This window comes from Podarcis erhardii (assembly GCF_964252035.2).
Source record: "Podarcis erhardii genome assembly, chromosome: 13".
Taxonomy (NCBI): domain Eukaryota; kingdom Metazoa; phylum Chordata; class Lepidosauria; order Squamata; family Lacertidae; genus Podarcis; species Podarcis erhardii.
This window is the reverse complement of record NC_138502.1, coordinates 31,054,222-31,076,994: the sequence shown is the minus strand read 5'-3', so window position 1 is coordinate 31,076,994 and position 22,773 is coordinate 31,054,222. Positions and strand designations below refer to the sequence as shown.

The 22,773-nt window shown below is 47.0% G+C and overlaps 1 protein-coding gene across 2 annotated transcripts in view; it reads left to right on the top strand.

Annotated features, from left to right (window-relative positions):
• The first annotated feature begins 10,827 nt into the window (after positions 1 to 10,827).
• Positions 10,828 to 22,773, top strand: part of SOCS7 (suppressor of cytokine signaling 7) — a 32,828-nt gene continuing 20,882 nt past the window's right edge. Inside the window, exons 1-3 of one of the 2 annotated variants that reach the window (XM_081837213.1) lie at positions 10,828 to 12,088; positions 18,651 to 18,715; positions 20,681 to 20,785. In XM_081837213.1, the coding sequence (XP_081693339.1) occupies positions 11,028 to 12,088; positions 18,651 to 18,715; positions 20,681 to 20,785 (1,231 nt within the window). In that variant the 5' untranslated portion in view covers positions 10,828 to 11,027. The remainder of the gene's footprint in view (positions 12,089 to 18,650; positions 18,716 to 20,680; positions 20,786 to 22,773) is intronic. The other variant, XM_081837214.1, reaches the window with a different exon arrangement.

The window sequence follows — 22,773 nt, the reverse complement described above, 5'->3', positions numbered from 1 at the left end:
CTTATAATAAAGAAAAGTACCCCTGAGCATACACAAAGTGCATTTTCCTTACCATTGCAACAGAGTGCATTTTACATTCTTGTGGTGTGCTTTTCCATCAACTGGATGTATCATTTTACATTGCTTGGGGTATCACTTTGTCTTATTGTTTTTGCATACAACCCCTTTCTTTAATTGAGGGAAGGTGTGCCTTTATGCTGAGTGTTCACCATGCCTGCTTATCTCTTAACACTGGTTGTCAATTAGTGCTGCTAATTCAATCTTGCTGAATCCTTCTGCTGTTCTCCATGGCCTTTTGCTTTGCAGCGAAACGAATTTTGACTTGACTCACAAATGCCAGAGACAGTGTTAGAAGCTGAGGTATGAAAAACTGGGAGCTAAATGGCACCTTAAGCCTAAGTTATGGGCACAATCGAATGTCTAGGCACACTTTTTTATATATATAACAAGAATACGAAACTGAAAATGAATGAACTGCAGCCAAATTATTATGTTCATTTTTCACATGGTCTAGTCCAGGGGTCTGCAACCCGCGGCTCCAGAGCCGCATGTGGCTCTTTTACACCTTTGCCGCGGCTCCGGGGCAGATACTAGCGAGGGGAGGAGGCGCGTTGTGCGCCCCAACACTCCCCACTGTGGTGGGCGCTGTACTGGCTGTGACGTCGCATGGGGGCGGTGCGTGCGTTAGTCACGCACCGTCCCAACATCACCTTCCCGCCCGCCCGCTACATTGTAAGGGGCATGTACGCTGGTCACTGCATTGAAAGGGGGCATGTACGCTGGTCACTGTTTTGAAGAGGAGTGAAGAACACACACACACAAAAAGGTAACTTGTTAATTTAACGTTTATTTCTATGAGGAGGAGTAATTCTGAGGGGTCAAACAAAGAAATAATAAAAAAGTGACAAAAAAGTTATTTTTATAATGACGAGTTTTGCAGCTCCCAGTTTTTTTCCCTTCGGAAACGGGTCCAAGTGGCTCTTGCAACCAAGTGGTTGCAGACCCCTGAACTAGTCCTTTCCCTGCCCACCCCACTAATATTCTTCTCTTCTCCAGTCTTCAGAGAGTAGCTGGAAGTGGGGAGGCATAAAAAAAGCACAGCACGCTAAACTGAACAGGCAGCTCAGTTTGGGGGCAGCTCGTGGGCCAGTTAAACGACCCCCGTGGGCTGCTTGTGGCCCATGGGCCTTAGGCTGCCTACCCCTGGCCTAGAACAATGGGAGTTTGGAACACTGGCTGGAGAAGGTGAAGGACATTTGCCATGAGGAAGTGTGAGCTGGAAGGATAAAGACCATGAGAAAGACAGGGCTGACCCTACCTTTGGGTAAGGTGAAGTGCCCTGGGAAGTAGTAATGGCCATTGCCCTCAGTTGGAGGACAGAGTTCTGTTTGCCACTTGGACTGATATATTGCCCTAAAGTAGTCTGCTGCCCTCTGGAGCAGTGGGGGATGTTATACTGCCATCCCTTATTGAAGTAAGATTCAACTGCCGGGCCAGGCTGCTTCTAATCCTAGAACAGAGGTGGATGGTAGGAATGTAAAAAAGTATTATGTTCCATTCCACCCTTGTTGCATGCATTGCTATTTCTGTTCCACCACATTTGCCTTCCGCCAACAGCCTTATTACAGTCGTACCTCGGAAGTCGAACGGAATCCATTCCAGAAGTCTGTCCGACTTCCAAAACATTTGGAAACCAAAGAACGACTTCTGATTGGCTGCAGGAAGCTCCTGCAGCCAATCTGAAGCTGCGGAAGCCCCGTTGGATGTTTGGCTTCCAAAAATAGTTTGCAAACTGGAATAGTCACTTCTGGGTTTGCGGCATCCGTGAGCCAAAACGTTTGAGAACTAAGCTGTTTGAAAATCAAGGTATGGCTGTATTTGTCTCTCTGTCCACTGTGGCCAAATTACGCAAGTTACATCGTCTTCACATTGTTCCACCCCATTCATTTCAATGCAAAGGACACACGGCGTAAATTGGGCAGGGCGGGGGAGAGAAACGTAACCAATTACACGTCATTTGCAGACTGAAATTAGGCAACAACAGCAGTGAATACCATTTACAGTCCCTGGACACGGGACAAAGAACACCCACAATTTCCACTCCCGTTTCTCAAAAGAGAGGAAGAGCTGGAAACGAAACTGTCATTCCCTATTTGTGAATCAGATTGCATGCAAAGGATTCCCCCTGCCCCGCTTCCCTTTAATTCATATTTCAGTTGTATAATTCCTCTGGGGGCTTTGAAAGCTATTCTGGTTCTGATCATGTTCACTGAAATTAAAATGCCTATGCTGAAAGTTTTGGGGTTTCTCCTTCTCTGTTGTCCACATTTAGTTCTAACCCTCACTGCATAGACACTTATCATTATCATTATCATTACAAATTGGAAAAAAAGAATGACTTAGTGCACATGGCCCTTATTGGACGGAACTGGTTTTGAAAAGACCTCTTAGAAACTCAACACAGGGGGTTTCCCAGCTCTGAAACCAGGGCCAGCCCCGAGACATCTTGCCACCAGAGGAAAAGGACACGTGGTACTTCCCCACTGTTCTACATACACAAGCTGACCGGAGCCTTACTGCAGCACTGGCGAGGGGGCCAGCGCCCTCCATTACACCTGAGGGCAGCAGGGTGTGTGATGCACACAGTTCTGACCATTCCTTGCCTCTCATCATCTGCCGCCTGAGACAGCCGTCCCACTTTACCAAATGGCAGGGCTGGTCCTGTCTGAAACTACGGATAGTCCCATAACTCGGTTTTAGACAGCAGTCCTGCTTAGGAACGAATCCCGTGGGCATTCAGTAACACCACTGACTTCCGAGGAAAACATCCCTAGGATTGGGTGCAGATTCTTATAAGGGGGAAAAAACCTATTGAACTCTTCAAGATTTGCCTGGGAATTGAAAATAATAACTGGGGAGCAATCTGTAGGAGCAAATATTTGATTCTTGATTAGAGTTTCGGCAGCCTTACTATGCTATCCATAACCATCGCCACCCCAAGTAAAAGATTCTGTTCTCCTTTCAGTTTCGGAACAGGAAATGGTAATATAATAACCTCATCAGGGAAGAATCTATTGGGAACATCTCTTGGGCAAACCCCATTGGGAAGAGCAGACTCAAAGATGCTGTGCAGAAATTGCACTGAACATAGTAGAAGGTGGTCCGTGAGGGCAAATGGGGCATTTACACACTAAACTCAGCCTGCCCTCCCCCAGCCCCCACCCGCCTGCCTTCTAATTTACCCTTGCTTTGGTCTGGGAATCTTAATGAACCATCTGTGACATCACAGCAGCTCTGCCAACAGCAGAGGCTGCCAGGTGACCAGCTAAAACACAAAGGTTGTAAAAGGGTGAAAATATTCTGATGAAACATTATTTCGTTATCCGAAGAGACTGTTAATGAAGACAAATTGTTTCTGAAGAATTTTTCCCTTGGCACATCATTTAAGGGGCACTTTGGTATTGAATGAATTGTGTTCTCAGTCTGATTCCTGTTGGGAGACAGGAACCTGCCATTCAGCATTGTAGAAGACAAGAAGCATAGCTGGAGGAAAGCATTACACAAGGGAAACCATGCCAAATCTTCAAGAGATGTCTACATCTTTGGGGGTCCTTAAAAAACACACACAACCCAATACCAGATACCGGAAGACTCTGGAAGTCCAACTTAATGCACAGAGAAAATGCAGGTGCGCTGTATAGAGAACTATAAGGCAAGACTGGAGTGGAGAGGAAGGGAAAAAGTCAAGGGTTAAAGTAGAGTCAGGTGGTAGGTAAAAGGTAAAGGACCCCTGGACAGCCAAAGGTGATTATGGGGTTGCAGCGCTCATCTCGCTTTCAGGCCAAGGGAGTCAGTGTTTGTCCACAGACAGCTTTCTGGGTCATGTGGCTGGCATGACTAAACCGCTTTTGGCGCAACGGAACACTGTGATGGAAACCAGAGCACACAGAAATGCCATTTACCTTCCTGTCACAGCGGTACCTATTTATCTACTTGCGCTGGTGTGCTTTCGATCTGCTAGGTTGGCAGGAGCTGGGGCAGAGCAACAGGAGCTCACCCAGTTGTGGGGATTCAAAAAGCCAACCTTCCAATCAGCAAGCCCAAGAGGTTCAGTGGTTTAGGCCACAGCGCCACCTGCATCCCGAGAAGTTGGATGGTAATAGTGGACAGGTCAAGTGGCCAGAAGGCTCTCCAGACTGGTGGTGGTGGGTTTTTTGCACATGTAAACTGTAACATGTCATTGATACGATAATAGTACACAGGTGGTCAATGTATCCTGTACTGTCCACAGTTCTGTGATGCTCCCCCAATGTTATTGCTGTAGTCTTGCTGTCTGGAGGGGTCCTCATGAGCTATGGCGCAACAAAAGTAGGACCAAAAGGATCCCCAGAACAAGAAAAGTTACCAGATCTCAGCAGGAAGCTCTGAGACATGCACCGACTAGGACTGAAATGTTTAAAAATCCATGATAATAATGTTACCCATCCAAAAGCCTGCCAAACCTATTTGTCAGAAACAAGGGGGGGGGACACAAATGTGTACACCTCTTTCAATTTGTCTTTAGCCTTCCGAAAAGAACAAGCCTCTGTTTCCAGCCAGAGGGGGAACCTCCCCCTCCCCTCCCATAAAGCTTAACTCTGAATTTAGCCAAACATTCTGGTCCCTGAATGTAAATTGCTTTTAATGATGTAAAAGCCAAGTCTCTATATCCAACCCATTACTCTGAGCCAGCTCCAGTACATTGCACAGTTATACATCTATTATATGAAGATTAATAATTATGTTGTGCATTGCGCTGTTTACTGCATGGCTGTTGGATTGTATCCTCTTTTTTTCTTTTTCTTTCTTTCTTTTTTTTTTGCAAAACACACAAGCCCCAATTACTCCTGTTTTCATTCAAGGCAAAACCTGAAGCCTACTCCTTATCTCACTAGATATTATGGGGTGTATGTTTATAAGAGGAGAAGCTTTATTTAAAGGTTTTTGTGGATAGGGATAATAACAAACAAACAATATAAAGACCCCTCTGGGGGGTTTTCAAACAGGATTAGTTCTGCTTTAGGTGGTTATGTTTTAAAGTTTTTTTTAATAGATAAGGACAATGGATACATTTTTTCTGTCTGCTTAAGAAAGAAAAGGGGGTTGGCTGTGAAAGGGTTGCCATATTTTGAAGAGCAAAAAAGAGGATGCTACGACAGCCATTCAAAGCAAATAAATGCAATTTGTCTGAAATTTTAGCCCTGAAAATGAGGACGTGTCCTGGAAAAAGAGGACACATGGCAACCCAATATGATAAAAAAAAATTGCTTGCTTACTAGAACGTTGTGGTTGGGGAAATTGATAAAAATATAAATAAATGGCTTGGGAGGCGTTCTTGAAAAGTCAGACTAGGCAGAACAGCTGTTAGATAGAACTCCTTCCAATTAGAATTATTGGGCATTCATCCTGATTTGCCTGCACAAAGCTCACGTGAAGGTTGGACTATGTCCAGTATTTACTGAGCTTTCATTCTGATTTGTTTGCGGTTATATGACTAACCATTCATCTTTATTTGCTTCCATCTTCCTTGTAATCATTGCTTCATCCCACACTTTTCGGTGCATTTCCCCATCACTTTCCTAACCTCAAAAAGACTGGTCGTTATTGTTATAAGTGGATTGGTTGTGCTGGGGGACAGAGTGCTTTAAAAACCACTTCAGATGAGCAAACCTAAATCTCCTGGTATGCATCCAAATCTCTCCTGCAAAATGGTCTGGAGGCACCTAGAGTTTTTGCCCCTGTGTAGCTGTCTTTTCTTTAACAAATAGCCCCCCCCTCTCTGTGTGTGTGTGTGTGTGTGTGTCCCCACTTTCATCCCATTGTGAGCAGCAGTTAGGGGTGGACAATTCTGATAGGGTTGATGGCAAGGGTAAGGGGTTTGTTATGTACTGAAGTTCTCACCCTGGGCCAGCAGGGGGATACTGTAGATAGTTTTCACTCAGGTCCACATATGCAAATAAGGAATTGAAAGTGACGTTCAGTGATTGGATAGTTACAGAAAGTGGTTACAGCTGCATTGTAGTGGAGCTGTATATAAGCAGGCTGGCTGAACCCTTCAGTTCAGTTCTGTTCTGGCCTGTGAATAAACAAGAGCTGTTTGAAGAATCGCTGTGTCATCTGATATGTTCACCCACAATTTAACAGGGTTAAAGCCCCCTTTCCTCCTCACCACAGTCCTAGTGCCCCACAGTCACCATGTCTGCTATTTTGGATTTGAAATGCCACTCAGGGGCTCTCTAGATGTCGTTTACATTGTGCACTCATGATGATATATGTGATCCCTCTTTCAGTACAGTTCTTGTTATTATTTATTAACTTTCTATGCCACCCTTCATCTGAGGATCACAGGGGTGGTTTACAATATAAAAGCACAAAAATACATAACAAAGTACAGTCGTACCTCGGCTCCTGAATGCCTTGGGGAGTCGAACGTTCCGGCTCCCAAACGATCAAAAACCGCAAGTGAGTGTTGCGGTTTGCAAACATTATTTGGAACCCAAACGTCTGACGGGGCTTCCACGACTTCTGATTGGCTGCAGAAGCTTCCTGCAGCCAATCAGAAACTGTGCTTTGGAAGTTGAATGGACTTCCGTAATGGCTTCTGTTCAAATGTAAAACACAAAATCAATACTGCCTCACCCCAGTTTGAAAGGCCATAGATTCTTGGCACATGCAAAGTTTTAATGGTGGGGCATAATGCTTTGTTGCTGATCTGTGCATGTGCTAGAACTTCCTGTCGAAAACTTGTAACCTTTTATATCACATAGGCTCCCGTTTATTTATTTTTTTGTCCTGCTATCGTTGCACTATGGTGCAAGAGTGCCCCTTCCAGATAGCAGTAATGTGACAACATCATTGGAGAAGCATTGCAGGACAACTAATAAAGCGGATTGAGGGTCTGTATAAATTCACCACTGATGCTCTCTGATTGCATAAATGACATGTTGCAGAATACATCCACAAGAAGAAAAGAAAAGAAAAAACAGTAGTGTAGAGGGGCCCTCGGTTTTAAAATATTAACACATTTAATGCAATGTGCATTTTGACCCCGAGTTCTCACGTATTCCCATGTATTCCTAATAAGGAGGGGTTGTTTGACTGAAGCCGAATGGGAGTTTTGCTACATCACAAGAGATGGAGTTCTAGAATGCAGAATGTAGTTGGGAAGCGTGGTTTTGACCTAATGTTGGGTATCTCTCCTAGACGTTGTGCGCTGTTGGTGCAGCCTTAAAATGTAGGGTCTTGGGAGAAGCAGAGCCGTCAAAATATGAGCCTGGGATGACTTTTAAAGATTCTGGAACTAAGACAAGACTGTACCACGTGGATGGACATAATCTGACAGCTAGTTTTTTCAGAGGGCTCTCTACTGGACTGAAGAAGCCTTGATAGAAGTTTCAGCCTTTTGCTGGGAGAGACGGTGTGTAGAACAAGGTCTGTCTTCCCTCCCTTTGAAGACTAGGATGAAGAATCTATGGATCTGAAGGAGAAACCAGACAGGTGAGATATCTGTTTCAGGGGTGGTGGTACATATTGTGAAGACTACTGTACTATGATGCCCCTTTCCATCTCAAGAATATGGCCTTGGGTGTGAGAATGAGCATCGCCACCCTTCTCCAGCATTCTGGCCAATCAGATGCATATGGGGGGGGGGGCTTTTATCTATCCACTTTCTGCATACCTGTACTATGTGTAAGGCTATAAACTTCCATCCTGTCACCTCTCACAGGCCTTTTCTCAAAGTTTTCTCATAGTGCATTGTATCCATTATAGCTGCTTTAGAGAGATAAATTAAACAGGTGCAAGATTCATGAGTATAGAGATGAAATACAGTGGTACCTCGGGTTAAGTACTTAATTCCGGAGGTCCATTCTTAACCTGAAACTGTTCTTAACCTGAAGCACCACTTTAGCTAATGGGGCCTCCTGCTGCCGCTGTGCTGCCGCTGCATGATTTCTGTTCTTATCCTGAAGCAAAGTTCTTAACCTGAAGCACTATTTCTGGGTTAGCGGAGTCTGTAACCTGAAGCATATGTAACCTGAAGCGTATGTAACCCAAGGTACCACTGTACTGAAGTTGCACCTTTGAATTTGAGGATCTTGCGCACTTTTAAGAGAGCACAGGAGAAAAGAGTGGCAAGCCAAACTAGGGATTAACAGAACGCATGGTCGCCCAAATTATGGAATGAGGGTAAAGGGCACTTCTGAACATGTGCCGAATGCACAGCCCTTTTGCCACCAGGTAGCCTACTAACTATATTCATACTGTATATCTGAAAATATACCCTAAAACGCATCTCCATCCCTAGGACTGAATGCTGGTTCAAGTCAAGCCCTCCCTCTTGACTTGTGAATGATAAACAGGTGGAATTATATTTTGACAGAGCCGGCTTCAGTTTGCATGGGAATAGCTTTAGAACCATTTTGTGAAACACGAGCTTGCATACTCCTCTATCAATCCCCATAGGTAGTCAAATATCTATTTTATTTATTGCATTTTTCTCCAAGGAGCTCAGGGTGGCATACATAGTTTTCCCATCCTCATTTCTTCCCCACAACCCTGGGAGATAGGTTAGGCCAGGGGTCTGCAACCCGCGGCTCCGGAGCCGCATGTGGCTCTTTTACACCTTTGCCGCGGCTCCGGCACGGATACTAGCAAGGGGAGGAGGCGCATTGTGCGCCCCGACACTCCCCACTGTGGCGGGTGCTGTACTGGCTGTGACGTCGTATGGGGGCGGTGCATGCGTTAGTCACGCACCGTCCCGATGTCACCTTCCCGCCCGCTGTCAGATCGCGGCTCCGGAGATATATTTGTTTTAAATGTCGCAATGGTTTTGCGGCTCCCAGGTTTTTTTTTCTTCGGAAACGGGTCCAAGTGGCTCTTTTTGTCTTAAAGGTTGCAGACCCCTGGGTTAGGCTGAGAGGCAGCGAATGGCCCAAGGTCACCCAGTGAGCTTCATGGCTGAGTGTGGATTTCAAGCTTGGTCTCCCAGGTCCAAGTTTGACACTCTTAACCAGGGGTCAGCAAAAATTTTCAGCAGGGGGCGAGTCCACTGTACCTCAGACCTTGTGGGGGGCCGGAATATATATATTTTTTGGGGGGGGGGGGAAATGAACAAATTCCTATGCCCCACAAATAACCCAGAGATGCATTTTAAATAAAAGCACACATTCTACTCGTGTAAAAACATGCTGATTGCTGGGCCGTCCACAGGCTGGATTTAGAAGGCGATTAGGCCGGATCCGGCCCCCGGGCCTTAGTTTGCCTTCCCATGCTCTTAACCAGGGGGCAGCAACCTTTTTCAGCTGTGGGTCAGTCCACCATCCCTCAGACCATGTGGTGGGCCGGACTATATGGGGTGTGTGTGAACGAATTCCTATGCCCCACAAATAACCCAGAGATGCATTTTAAATAAAAGGACACATTCTACTCATGTAAAAACACCAGGCAGGCCCCACAAATAACCCAGAGATGCATTTTAAATAAAAGCACACATTCTACTCATGTAAAAACATGATGATTCCTGAACCGTCCACAGGCCGGATTGAAAAGGCGATTGGGCCGCATCTGGCCCGCGGGCCTTAGGTTGCCTACCCCTGCTCTCAACCATTAAACCATACTGGCTCTTACATAAAAGTAAGGCTTAATCTTGCCCAAATTGCACACTGTGGTTTAACTGGAGCCTGCATTGAATACCAGGCTTTTGCCTTGAAATGTGAAATTGTAATGGGGGTGCCCCTGAGCATGTGCTGAATGCCTTCCCTTGTTATGTACCAGTCATCACTTTAGCACAGCGAGGATTTGAGGAATTCCAGGTCACAAGGCAGGACTCCCAGAGTCTTTAACCCCTGCTGCTCTCATGCTGAGATGTTGGTATGGATAAAATATATGTAATTTTGCCTATTTCATATCTTTTGTTGTGGCTACCGAAAGCAGGTGCCATTTTGCCTACTCTCAGCTTCCAAGTCTCGTTGCTGGCTGTGCTGCGGAAAAGCTGCATCCATGTGATTTCTGCCTGTTAGGTACCTGCGAATCAACAATGCATCAATCCCTAGACAGGGCGGCCATATGTCTGGATTTTCCCAGGTGTGTGTGTGTGCAATTTCCGAAATGTGGAGCTTTGTCCTGGGTGTTAGGCAACTTTTGAGTCTTCCTAATCAGGTTGAATACTGCCAACCTAGCAGTTCAAAAGCATGTCAAAATGCAAATAGATAAATAGGTACCACTCCGGCGGGAAGGTAAACGGCGTTTCTGTGCACTGCTCTGGTTTGCCATGCTGGCCACATGACCTGGAAGCTGTACGCTGGCTCCCTCTGCCAGTAAAGCAAGATGAGTGCTGCAACCCTAGAGTTGGCCAGGACTGGACCTAATGGTAGGGAAAACATAATTATTACATAATTTATAGTAGGGAAAACATAATTATTACAGGTAATGTGCCTTGGAAGAATGTGTATATTACTCAGAATATAGGTATATTTTCAAAAAGTAAAGTCCATCGACAAATCGCAGTTTTTTGGCTCAAGAACTTTCGCGGAGGTCCTTTCTTGAAGTATGGCAACCCTACTTTTGGGGGGTTAGTGTTAGGATGGAGGGCGGGGCTTTCCACGAATGGGGTGGGTCTAACCAAGAGTCTGGCAGCATCGGCCGGAGAGCGCGGCTTGGGAACATCTGTTTGCATTCGAGCTTGGAAGGAACAGCTGGGACTAGTGCGCAGGAGGCGGAGGGAGGAGCGTCTGCGCGCGCGCAGCGTAGAGAGGAGCCGCAGCCGCGGACGGGCTGGTCACATTGGAGAGCGCATCATCGGGCGCATCAGCGGAAAGGGAAGTCGGAGGGCGTGCACACCCACTGCTCGGGCGGGCCCCTAAGCGACCAGGCAAGCCAGCAGGCAAGCAAGCAAGCGAAAGCCTTGAGCTTTTTTGGACAGCCGATCTGGATCCGGGGCCGGCCTCCCCGTCCAGCTTGCTTGGCGAGGCCCGCTCGCCTTTTGCTCCATGCAATGCACCGCCTCCCTTAGCGCGATGCAGCGGGCCGGAGGAGGAGCAGCGGCGGCGGCGGAGCCCGGAGGCGGCGGAGGCGGCGAAGCGGTTGCAGCGGCGGCGGCCTCGTACCGGGTGCTGAGCCGCTTGCTGGGCTACGGCGGGGCCGAGTCAGCCGCAGCCGGGTTGGCGCTCGGCGGAGCCGTCGGGGAAAGCTCCGCTGCCGTCGCCGGGGATCGTGGAAGGGCGGGCGGGCTCCGAGGCTCGCAGCTGCTGGTCTTCCGCCCCGGCGAAGCGGGAGAGCCGTCGGGGGTTTCCCCGTCCGCCTGCCTGCCCACGCCTTCGACGCCTCGACCGCCCTCGGAGCTGCTGTGCGCCAGGCACCGGTGCGCTCTCCTGGACGCGCCGAAAGGCGAGCCTGGAGGGGGACGATGCTGGAGCGGAGCGGCTGGCGGCCTCCTCTTCCCCCCGGGGGCCGGCCTGGAGTTGCAGCTGGCCGCCTTGGGGCTACACCAGGCTCCCCCGACGGCCCCGGGAGGGCCGGGCAAGCCTCCCGGAGATTGCCCGTGCCTGAGCCTCTTGCCTCCGCCGCCTCTAGCCCCTCCGCCCACGATGCCCTTGTTGCCCCCGGGGGAAGAGACCAGCGACGCCCTGCTCGTGTTAGAAGCTCTCGGCCCCGACGAGGAAGACGAAGAGGAGGTGGTCGGGCAGGCAGATTCCTCCAGCCCGGTCGTCGCGGCGGGTAGCCGCTGCCAAGCACCCGCTGCTGCAACCACCACTACCTCGGGTTCTCCTCCTCCACCACCTCCGGCAGGCCCGGTGCCCGCCGTCGGAACCAACCGCCCGAGCTCCTCCGCCGCCCCCTCGAGGAAAGGCTCCTTGAAGATTCGCCTGAGCCGCCTTTTCCGCACCAAAAGCTGCAGCGGAGCGTCGTGCAACCCGACAACCCCCGCTGGTGCACGTCGGGCCGGGGAGAGGGAGCTGCTGCAAGCCGCAGCCCCCCGAGCCACCTCCGGCACGGCAGGGAGCCTCCCCGATGTGTCCCACCCAGGGTGTCGGGAGCAAGAGTCGGGCAGGTAAGAGGAAAGAAAAAAAGGGGGGGGTGAGGAGAGGAAAGCTTGAGATCTGGCAAGGGACCGTCTGTTGGAGGAGTATCCTGGGTGTCAAAGACTGAGACTGAGACTATGCTTGTAACAGTGGATTCTCAGGTGCTTGTTTCCTGGCTATGGATTCAGGTAGGGAGTCTGTGAAGCAGGGGGGCCAACTAGAATAAAATATGGGGGGCCCAGGTAAGCCCCACCCTGCATAATTGAACACACGGCTTCCGCACCCACACCACTTGAATAACAATGACCATTGACTTGGGGGGGGGCTGCTCCCTCCAATATTTTATTGGGGGAGCGCAAAGGAACCTCAGGCTCCAGGAGTTGGCTCCTATGCCGTGAAGGATAGAGAATTTAGGTCTTGGCTTTTCTTGGGCAGCACCTCAAAAGAGAAGAGAGAATCTGCCCCCCCCCAAATCAGTCTTCCTGGCTTCCACTTGGGATTAGGAGATTCCGCTTCCCACCCTTCTATCTGCAACCACCAATGGTTTGCATGCAGAAGGTCCCAGGTTCACCTGCTGCTCCATTCTTTTGACTGAAAGAATCTTCTCTCCAGAGTCTGGAGAGCCACTGCCAGACTTCTAGGTAGACCAATGTCCTGAGCTGTTATGATGCGTCTTTCTGTGTTCTGTTAGAACTCCTAAGCCAGGCTTCCTCAAACTCGGCCCTCCAGATGTTTTGAGACTACAATTCCCATCATCCCTGACCACTGGTCCTGCTAGCTAGGGATCATGGGAGTTGTCGGCCAAAAACATCTGGAGGGCCAAGTTTGAGGAAGCCTGTCCTAAGCCCTGAATACCAAAGAAGGACTTCACTGGTGACTTTGGAGGCTGGAGTTCTCTGGTGGCGAAAGGCTAGAAGCTGTGAACTGCCTGGGAAGGCGTTCACACTTGTTTCTCTTTTCCTCATGGAACAGGAGAAGCATCTCACTGGATTCTCTCAAGATGTGCAAAACCTTTGACTGAAAAGGAACACCCTGGTGTTAGGCAGCTAGAGCAGGGGGAGCCAACATGGTGCCCACTGGATGTTGTGGACTACAACTCCCATCAGCTCCAATAGCTAGGAATGATGGGAGTTGTAGTCCACCACATCCGGAGGGGCACCACGTTGGGTTACATGCAATCTCAAGGTGAGGGGTAACACAGCATGGGAACCAGTAGATAAACAATGACTGGTGGGTTTTCTGTTTTTAATTGTCGCTTGGCAACGTAACTAAAGGTGGCTTACCTGAGACCTAGTGTTGTGTTTTCCAGTTGTGGACAGAAGGCTTTAAGGTTGAGGGAACTAAACATGGATTTTCTCTGTGAGGCATAGGAGTGTTTTTTAAAGAAAAGGCCTTTGCTAATTTTACTATCCTAAGGGGTTAAGAGTAAATACTCTTGTGTTCAGGTGTTGGAATAGTGGTTCACAGTGGTGGTATGGTGGATTTGCCAGTTTTTGAGGCCTAGATGTTTCGATGGAGAAATCAGAGTTCAAGGAGCATTGCATAGTAGGACGAAACTGGCCTAGTTGTAATTTTTAAGTTACATTTAGTGATAGTTCTTTATAAATAATAAAATTATTAGTATTATTGATGCTGTAGCACAGGTGTACCCTCCAGACATTAATGAACTACATCTCCCATCAGCCCTAGCAAGCATGGCCAATGGCCAGGGATGATGGGAGCTGTAGTTCAGTAGCATCTGGAGGGCCTTTGGTTCCCCACAACCACTGTGCTGCAAAGCTTTCTTAGTATAATTTATTATTTTTATCCTTAAAGCAATAGAGAGGCTAATGGACTCTTCTGGGCATAAAGCAGAGCATATAACTCCGGGGTTCACGAACCAGTTCTCAACTTTGTAGGTTACAGCTGGTGATTAGTATAAATTCTCTTTGGTCTGTTCTTTCACAGCTCAGTGGTAGAAGATGTGCTTTCCATTCAAAAGTTCCCAGGCATCTCCAGTAAATGGTGCTGGTGGAAAGGGGCATGGAAGGGCCTCTTTGCCTGACACCTGCCAGTCACAGTGGAAAAGTCTGGGATAAAGAGACCAGTGGTTTGGTTAGGGCAGCTTTATTCATATACCATATGTTGCAACTAATGAAAAACGAAGGGTGTGTTTGTGTGTGTGTGTGTGTGTGTGTGTGTGTGTACAGTGGTACCTCGGGTTACATACGCTTCAGGTTACAGACTCCGCTAACCCAGAAATAATACCTCAGGTTAAGAACTTTGCTTCAGGATGAGAACAGAAATTGTGCTCTGGTGGTGCGGCGGCAGCAGCAGCCGCAGGAGGCCCCTTTAGCTAAAGTGGTGCTTCAGGTTAAGAGCAGTTTCAGGTTAAGAATGGACCTCTGGAACAAATTAAGTAATTAACCCGAGGTACCACTGTATGTGTGTGTTTATTTCTTACAATTATTTTACACCCTGCCTTTCAGAATACAAACCCTTCTGAGGCAGCTTACGAGAAGTATTAACTACCACTACTTTTTGTTTTAGGGCCCGTGTGTGTGTAAATGGGTGTATGTAAGACAGAAAGCAGGGGTGGTAGAGTGGAAAGACCCATAATTATTCGTTTTACTTAAAAAGCCATTCCTATTCCAATGGAAACTGGAGTTGGCTAGATTCCTGGGTTTGTATCTCTACTTAGATTTGAAGTTTGCAACTCACTCTTAGCTAGTTCTTGCTGAGGGGATGGGCTTGTGTCTGGTTCGTACCAATTCAGATTGCGTATGAGGTGTTGCATGATGGACTCCTCCTCCTCAACAATAATGCCAAAATGCTGGTTTTCTTTCTGGAGGAATTGCACGTGTTCATGGAGGAATATTCCACCATGTTGACCTCTCCTTCCATGCTGTGTGGTTCAACCCAGGTACAGATTTGTCATCTCTGTGAGGACTGGGCCATTGCACCTCCTTCTTCACAGGGGTATTATGAATATAAAATATAGGAGGGGGTCAGGTATCCCGAACTTTTTGGTAGAAGGGTGAGAGAAAAACGAAATCAGTATAGCAATATGAAGAAGACACGTTTTGGGACTAATGCTCCAAAGGGAATCATGCGAAGAAAGAACATCTTATGTCTTTGAGACAGAGTTGAAGAGACTTTTGAAGGATATTTTGTTGAGTAAATTGGGTTTATGCCACCCTCCACACTCTCTAGAGAGGTAGGGTCTCACTCTTTGGAGGTCTTCATGGACAGCCACCTCTTGTGTATGGTGTAGCTCTAGATTCCCTGCATCGAGGAGGGATTAGCGGGCCTACAAGGCCCCTTCCAACTCTGGCCACATCTGCATTTGAAGCACATGCCCTCCTGCAAAGAATCCTGGGAGCTGTAGTTTAAAGGTGCCAGGAATTGTAGTTGGGGGGGGGAGCCACAGTTCCCAGGATTCCTTGAGGGGGAATTCATATGAATGTGATCTCTAACTCCAGGCATAGTTGGCATGGATGGGTTCCATTTTGTGTTCAAGGGGTGACTGGCTTTCACCTCTGAAGTGTGAGAAAATTCCCACCCAAAATCAAATAGGATTTTTTTTTTTCCTGGGCTGGACTTTGTGTCTGTCTAGTTATCTGTTGCTTTCGCTTACAAAATGTGGCTTGAGTTATCTATGGAGGTCCCCCCCCAAAAAAGCATTTATGTCATTTTTCTCTGCTCTGCGCTTACTTATGGGTTTCTGAACTTCAGAGGTTAATGGCGAAGGAAGGGTCCAAGAGTCCGAAAGGAAAATGCTCCTGTCCCATGTAAACAGCAGACTTTTTTTTCCTTTTAGGGGTTGAGAATGGGGCTCAAAACCCAGAGATAACTCCAACCCAACACAAGCAGACTTGAAAATAGCCACGTTCTATAGAATTGATTTCACTTGCCCACATATAAAGAAGTTTTTATACTTTTGGAGGAGCTTATCTCATCTGCCTCCAGGATGTTTATGAATCACAACTGTGTCTCGGGGCACAAAAATACCTTGTGATTTTTGCCCAGAGGAGCAACAAGGATGCTTTACCAACCAAAGTTTGGCTGACCAAACTGATGCCAAAATGGCAAAACGTAACATGTGTAACAAGAAACCAAGAGGGGACAAAATTAAAGAGCTGGGAACATTTGTGGTAATACCTGAAAAATTATGGTATGCAAGCAAGTGCCTTGGTAGGGTTAACTTAAATTGATCAGTTTAAATTATAATCAAAGATAAACTGCAGGATAACTTAAAAATGGAGTGAAGTGGAAAATGCTGTGTTAAAAATTTAAATAAGACAAGACACCACAAAAGGTGGGGAGGGAAGTCTATTATGTATTGGAACCATGTGATTGTAAGGTGTGTATTTGTAAATTTTTGAAAACTGAGTATATATGTGTGTATGTGTATAACACCTTTTCATATTAAGGCATTTCAGTTACCTCATATACACCACAACTTTAAAACACACACCTCCAAAGGAAAAATTCTGGGAATTGTAGTTTAAGGTTGCTGGGAATTGTAGCTCTGAGGGGTAAACAACCCTTTCCAGGGTTCTTTGGGGCTCGGTCTGTGCTTTAAATTTATGGTGCGTACTGGAATAATTTGTGGTGTGTGTGCACTGTGGTCTACACTTCTGTTCCACTGTTTGATTTTTACTGCTGGGAGGAGAAGGTGGACTAAATTACCACCAATTTGTCAGCATGGCCCCTTGGAAAATTGGCTACTTAAAAATGTGTGATAGAATACAGTTTCCTGTTAACAAACGCTGACATAATTTGTGGCATCTAGCCACATTTTCTGTTTGTGGTTTCTGGGCCCAGAAAATGGAGTACCATTGCAAATGTCCCTTGCTCCGCTCTGCTCCGCCCCCCCTATCCATGATTAAAAGTTAGATTTGGGTGGTGGGTGCGCTTTCAAATTAAGCACACTTGTGCAATGGCTGAACTGATGGCACGGTCAGTGAGAGTAAAAAAAGGATAGAACCTCTTCACTCACACTTGTCTGTGGTTAAAGATGGCTGGGAAGGGGTGTGTTTATTAGGACTGAGCGATATATCGTCCAAAACTGGTTTGAAGTCCGTATTTGTGATAATTGGTTTCATAATTTTTGACTTGGCAATATATTGCAGACTATGGTGTATGTGTACTAAATTACGATTCAGGAAAAAAACATGAAGCCAGCCAATGCCTCTACATAGCTCCATCCTTATTTCGGACATTTGTGATACATCATTATATTGCGATGTCTAGCTAGTGATATATCATAACACTGAAAGCCAGATATGACCCAGCCCTTATGTGTATATCTGTGTATAGAGTGGGACGCAGGTGGCGATGTGGGTTAAACCACAGAGCCTAGGGCTTGCCGATCAGAAGGTTGGCGGTTCAAATCCCCGCGACAGGGTGAGCTCCCGTTGCTCGGTCCCTGCTCCTGCCCACCTAGCAGTTCGAAAGCAAGTCAAAGAGCAAGTAGATAAATAGGTAAAAGGCGTTTCCGTGCGCTGCTCTGGTTCGCCAGAAGTGGCATAGTCATGCTGGCCACATGACCCGGAAGCTGTACGCCGGCTCCCTCGGCCAGTAAATTGAGATGAACTCCACAACCCCAGAGTCATCCGCAACTGGACCTAATGGTCAGGGGTCCCTTTACCTTTATGTATGGAGTGGGAAAGGGTGCAGTCAAAGCCGCTCTCACCAATAATAGTGACAGCATAGAAATTGACCTTCCTTGAAAAACAAACTTTTTTTTTTTAAATGTCATAAAAGTAGTTTGAAAAATCCAAGCATAAAAGGGGCAGAAGTTGCAGAACAAGAGCAGGTTGATGTTTCATGAGCAAGCAAGCGTCATTTGTTTCCTGCCCTTCTAACATCTTTAACACAGAAATCCAGTTGACTTCTAAGGGAAACCTTATTGGGGTGCTAATGCCCCTGAAGAATGCCAGTCTTTCACCTTGGATACTAGTGATTCCTCAAATCGCTTCTAGTTAGATTGAGTTTAATAACTGCCACCATGGGGTCTAGAAGTTTCGTTGCATCTTAATTCTTAATGATGGGGGCTTAGAGGCCAGATGACGGCGCAGCCTTCTGATAGCTGAGGTGTGCAATTTTTTCCCCCTGAATTAAAGCCAGGAGCCTGCTTCATTCTCCCAGGTGGAAAGTTATATTCAAGGTGTGTTTTAGAGTAAAACCTCAAACTCCCTAAATCAGCATCTTGGGCTGAATGGACAGAATGATTGGGTTTGTCTTATTTACTTAGATATTTTCACCCTGGCTCCCCTACCCTTTTTGAGGCAGCTTATGAGTTAACAATGCAGCACGATACCATTCATGCCTACTTGGAAGTAAGCCTCATTCAGCCAAATGACACTACCAGGTAAATGTGCATAGGAATGCAGCCCTATGAGGTTGCAAACCAGCCTGTGTTGAAATAGTGTCCTTGTTGCAGCTACCCTCTTCCTATGCTCCTTATAATCAGAGAATATAATTCAAAAGCAGAGTTTTTGGATCTCTTGAGGCAGCATTCGTGGGTAGAAGGATGGAGCCTCTGAGAGGGGAACAGACACCCAGCATTGTCTTACTTACAGGCTCATCTGTCCATCTTTTTTATAGAAAACAGAGATTGATGCGAACGCAAAGTGCCTTTTCTCCAGTTGCTTTCGGTCCCCTCTTCACGGGTGAGTGTCAAGCTTGATTTCTCTCTCCTTTTCCCTTGAAGGAAGTGCTTGTGATTTTATTATTCTGTGCATGTATAATGTGTTGCTGTGGGTCTTTAAACCTAAGAATAGTAGCACTTTTATTTTATTTTTTAAAAAACCCATAACTAGCTTTGGAGTGATTCTGCCTTTTTTTGGGGGGGGGGAACATGTGCTGTGCCCCTTCTCACTCTGCTTGTCCACCCCCATGCCATTCCACCCCGCTTTGCAATCCAGGTTTGTGTCGAGGCACTACAAATCCTTGGAAGGGGGCTACGTGATGACATCCTTACATTTTTATTATATCTCAGTGTAAGCATTTTAAAAATACTTTGTGCGCATATGTGTTTGTGCGTGATATGTAATAAAACATATCTTTGCAAACGCATGGCAGGATGAGACTACTCCTGGAGCCCAGCCTCCCTCATCCCAGCCGGCATAACCAGTGACCATGGATGATGGGAGTTGCAATTTAGCAACATCTGGGGACCCAGGATGGGGAAAAGGCTGCTTTAGAGAGTCCTTCCTCTTGCATTCTGGGGAGAGGGGTGGCAGCAGAAAACACTTAGTAAATCAGGGTGTCCAGTTGCTCCAGCTTTACCCAGGATACTCTAAAATTCACCACTATCATTAACTATCCCTAATTCCTGATCAGAGTCAACCAGTCCCTTGTGGATTAAGGGACTTTATCAGGGTGCAAACAATTCTGCCAGCAACTCACCTATATATAACAGCCCCAGGCTTCATTAGGAGGAAGGGCTGAAAGGAAATTTAATAAATAAATACACTAACCCTCTGCCTGAGTTAGGTTTAATCTCAGCAACTAGACTGAGAGGACATTAGTGTGGTGCTAGGAAAATTTACATAGGCTCACCCAGATCAGAGAATATTCTTATTCTTATTCTTATTCTTATTCTTATTATTAGCTTTAAAAGGTTAGTGGTTAAAAAAATAAACCCACAAAATCAGAGATCACAGAGTTGCATCTAAGGAAATGCAGAGGGCAAAATGCTGTTTCTAACTTCTACCAGTTCCCTACTTGGTGTAACAGCAAGTAGGTTGCAGTTCAGTGTAACTATGGAGGACCTGTAGGAAAAGGCAGTGCTTTGGAGTCGGACACCGAAAGTGTCTCTCCGCCCTTGTGGCAGAGGATGCATTTGAGAATCTAGGGAGCGCAGGATCTGACTCCATTCCAAACACCAAAGGAGGGCAAGCCTACGCGCTCTATGGCTTGTGTTCCATGGCGCTTACTCCAAAGTTGCAATAGGAAGCGTGGCTTTGACTTCAACGCTGGAGAATAACTTGATTCATTTCCTGGTTTCAAATATAGGTCAGGGCAAGTTTATGCTTGTCTTATCCATTGCGTATTGTTTGGGGTGGGGAGATCATCACCAGGTGTATTACGGGCTGTTACTCAGCTGTTTAGAAAGGAAGGCAGGGTGGCCCATTCAGATACACACCATCAGATGGTGATCGTTAATTTCTATCATTAACATTCCAGGGATACAGGGTTGCTTTCCATGCAAGTCTTACTCAGAGTAGACCCGTTGAAATTAATAGGCATGACTAACTTGGGGACCATTAATTTCAGTGGGTCTGCTCTGAGTAGCACCTAGCTGAATGCAGCTTGTGGTTTCTACGTTTGCTCTATTTAGACGGTGCACAGATTAAGCTCTTCAATTTAAAGGGTGTGTGTTTTATGGAGGCATTTCAGTGTTGTTCAACGTCACCCCTCTTCGAGATGTCTAGAAATCTTCTAAATTTGACAAGTCACGAAGGAGAGCTGGGTGCAGTTGAAAAGGCACTCTGCACATGTTTATAGGCAGCTGCATCAGATGATCGCAGGCCTGGCAGTGAAAAGTACCTCCTGGGGATTGAGTGCTGGTTTAAATGCAAGTCCCTGGGATGCTGTTGGTTCTAATATCTACTTTTCCCACATCTTCCTAGGTGAGACAGTGTCTTTGGTTGATGTCGACATCTCCCAGCGCGGTCTGACGTCCCCACACCCTCCGACGCCGCCACCTCCCCCACGGCGAAGCCTCAGCCTTTTGGGTACTGCTTGTCTCCTGAACTACCTTTTGCGAAGCTGCACATTTCACCCAGAGTCCTTCCTCCCTCCCTCCCTCTCCCCCCCCCCAAGAATAGGCCCTGCCCCATCTTTTCCAACTGCTGCTTTGTAATGATCTTTTTCAGTGAACGGAAGGAAGTCTCTTAAAACCCATTTGGTGTGTAGCACTTCACAGCCTTTGGGTTTTTGTTCTCGGAGAAGCCGCCTCGTGTCATCTTCTGTGCTCTCTTCCTCCCCCTCATCCCCAAATCCTGCGCAGCACAACCAAAACCAGAGCCAAGAAGTTAAATTCAGCAGCCTTTATGCATTATGCAAAGTTGCATGTTTGTTTTGCATAATTTCACTGCTTTTGCTACCCATGGTGGAAGGGTAAAGAGTCAAATAGGTCACACTGATCTCTTTCCCTTCACTCCTGGAATTCCTGTTCATACCCTTTTTGGCTTTTGAGATATTGCTTAGTGTTGCCCCCCCCCCCCCGTGTATTTTTTTTTAAAAACAAACCCACGTATTTACATAGTTACAACGTCCAGAAGCTGGCTTGCTTTCTAAAAAGAAAAGGATAACTGAGATTCTTGCAGACGGATCATTTGTGTGCATACTTGCAAACAAGTCCATATATAATTATAAAATGGTGCAGCAATAGAACTGTTGGCCCATTTGCAAAGCTAAGCAGGGTCCGGTATGGTTTCACATTGGATGGGAGGCTGTGTGTTGAAATTCCTGCATTTCAGGAGGTTTGGACTAGATGACTCCCAGGGTCCCTTCCAACTCTTACGATTCTATGATCAGAGATGGGGAACCTGTGGCCCTCCAAATGTTGCTGGACTCCAGCCCCCATCAGCCCCAGCGAGCGTGGTTAGGGATGATGGGAGCTATCTTAGCCCTGCCAGATTTAAGCATACAAATCTGCCTGCACCTGCCCATTTTGTTCCATCTAGCTCAAGAACTTTGGCAGCATTTATTATATGTGCAGCCTTAAATTCAATTTCCTTTCTAAAGCTCAGAAGCAGTTGTGTCTCTTTGAATGGACTCATATCCCCGCACTTGTACCAACCTCTCGTTTTATGTTGGGCATCAGATCTTCCCCTTGAACAGCTGGAAATGCACTTGGATTTTCCACCCTTTAGGATGAATGAACTTCCTGCGTCGCGCTTTATGCACTCCTTTTGTGCGTGGGAGGCTGGCGACAAGAGAGGGCTGGCGCTTTAACAAAGGAGATGGTACGAAGTGCATAGAAAGCTAGTTGCTATAGAAAGTTTTAGGCTAGATCAGGGTTTCCCAAACTTGGGTCTCCAGCTGTTCTTGGATTACAACTCCCATCATCCCTAGCTAGCAGGACAAGCGGTCAGGGGTGATGGGAATTGTAGTAAAAAATAAAAACAAACCACAGCTGGACACCCAAGTTTGGGAAACGCTGAAGTAGGTGTTACAAGAGATAGGCATCATCACTTGCTGCTACGGGTAGGACTATGGGCAGCATGGTATCATGTCAGTGTTACAATAAAGCAGGGACCTTTCACATTCCTTCCTGGTTGTGGGTGAGGCCAGAATGCACAGAGTGCAATGTTGTGTTCTAGCCACGCAAGCCAGAAGTTTCTACGTGTGTGTGCACACGCATATCTCTCCCATCTTCTGCCCAAGCGAGCAGCAGTAGTTATTATCCCGGGTCAAGGGCACTTTCCAGCCTGGCAAAAGCAGTCAAGGAAGGGGAAAAGCAGGCCAGTGATGAAGGAAGTAGTTTGGAGAGAGCCCTGAGGGGCCAGATGGACAGCTGTGTTTGGCTCCTGTGCCTGAGGTTTCCTGCTATATAAAGCCAGGCAGAGTGGCAGCATTGCCAGTGTCTAAAGTGGGGGGGGGGTGGGACTTGTGGCCCTCCAGATGCCAGGGATAATGCAACATCTGGAGGGACGCAGGTGCCCCATCTTTGAAATGAAGCTTCTATGCATTTTAAGCCAGGAAGCCCTTTTTCGGG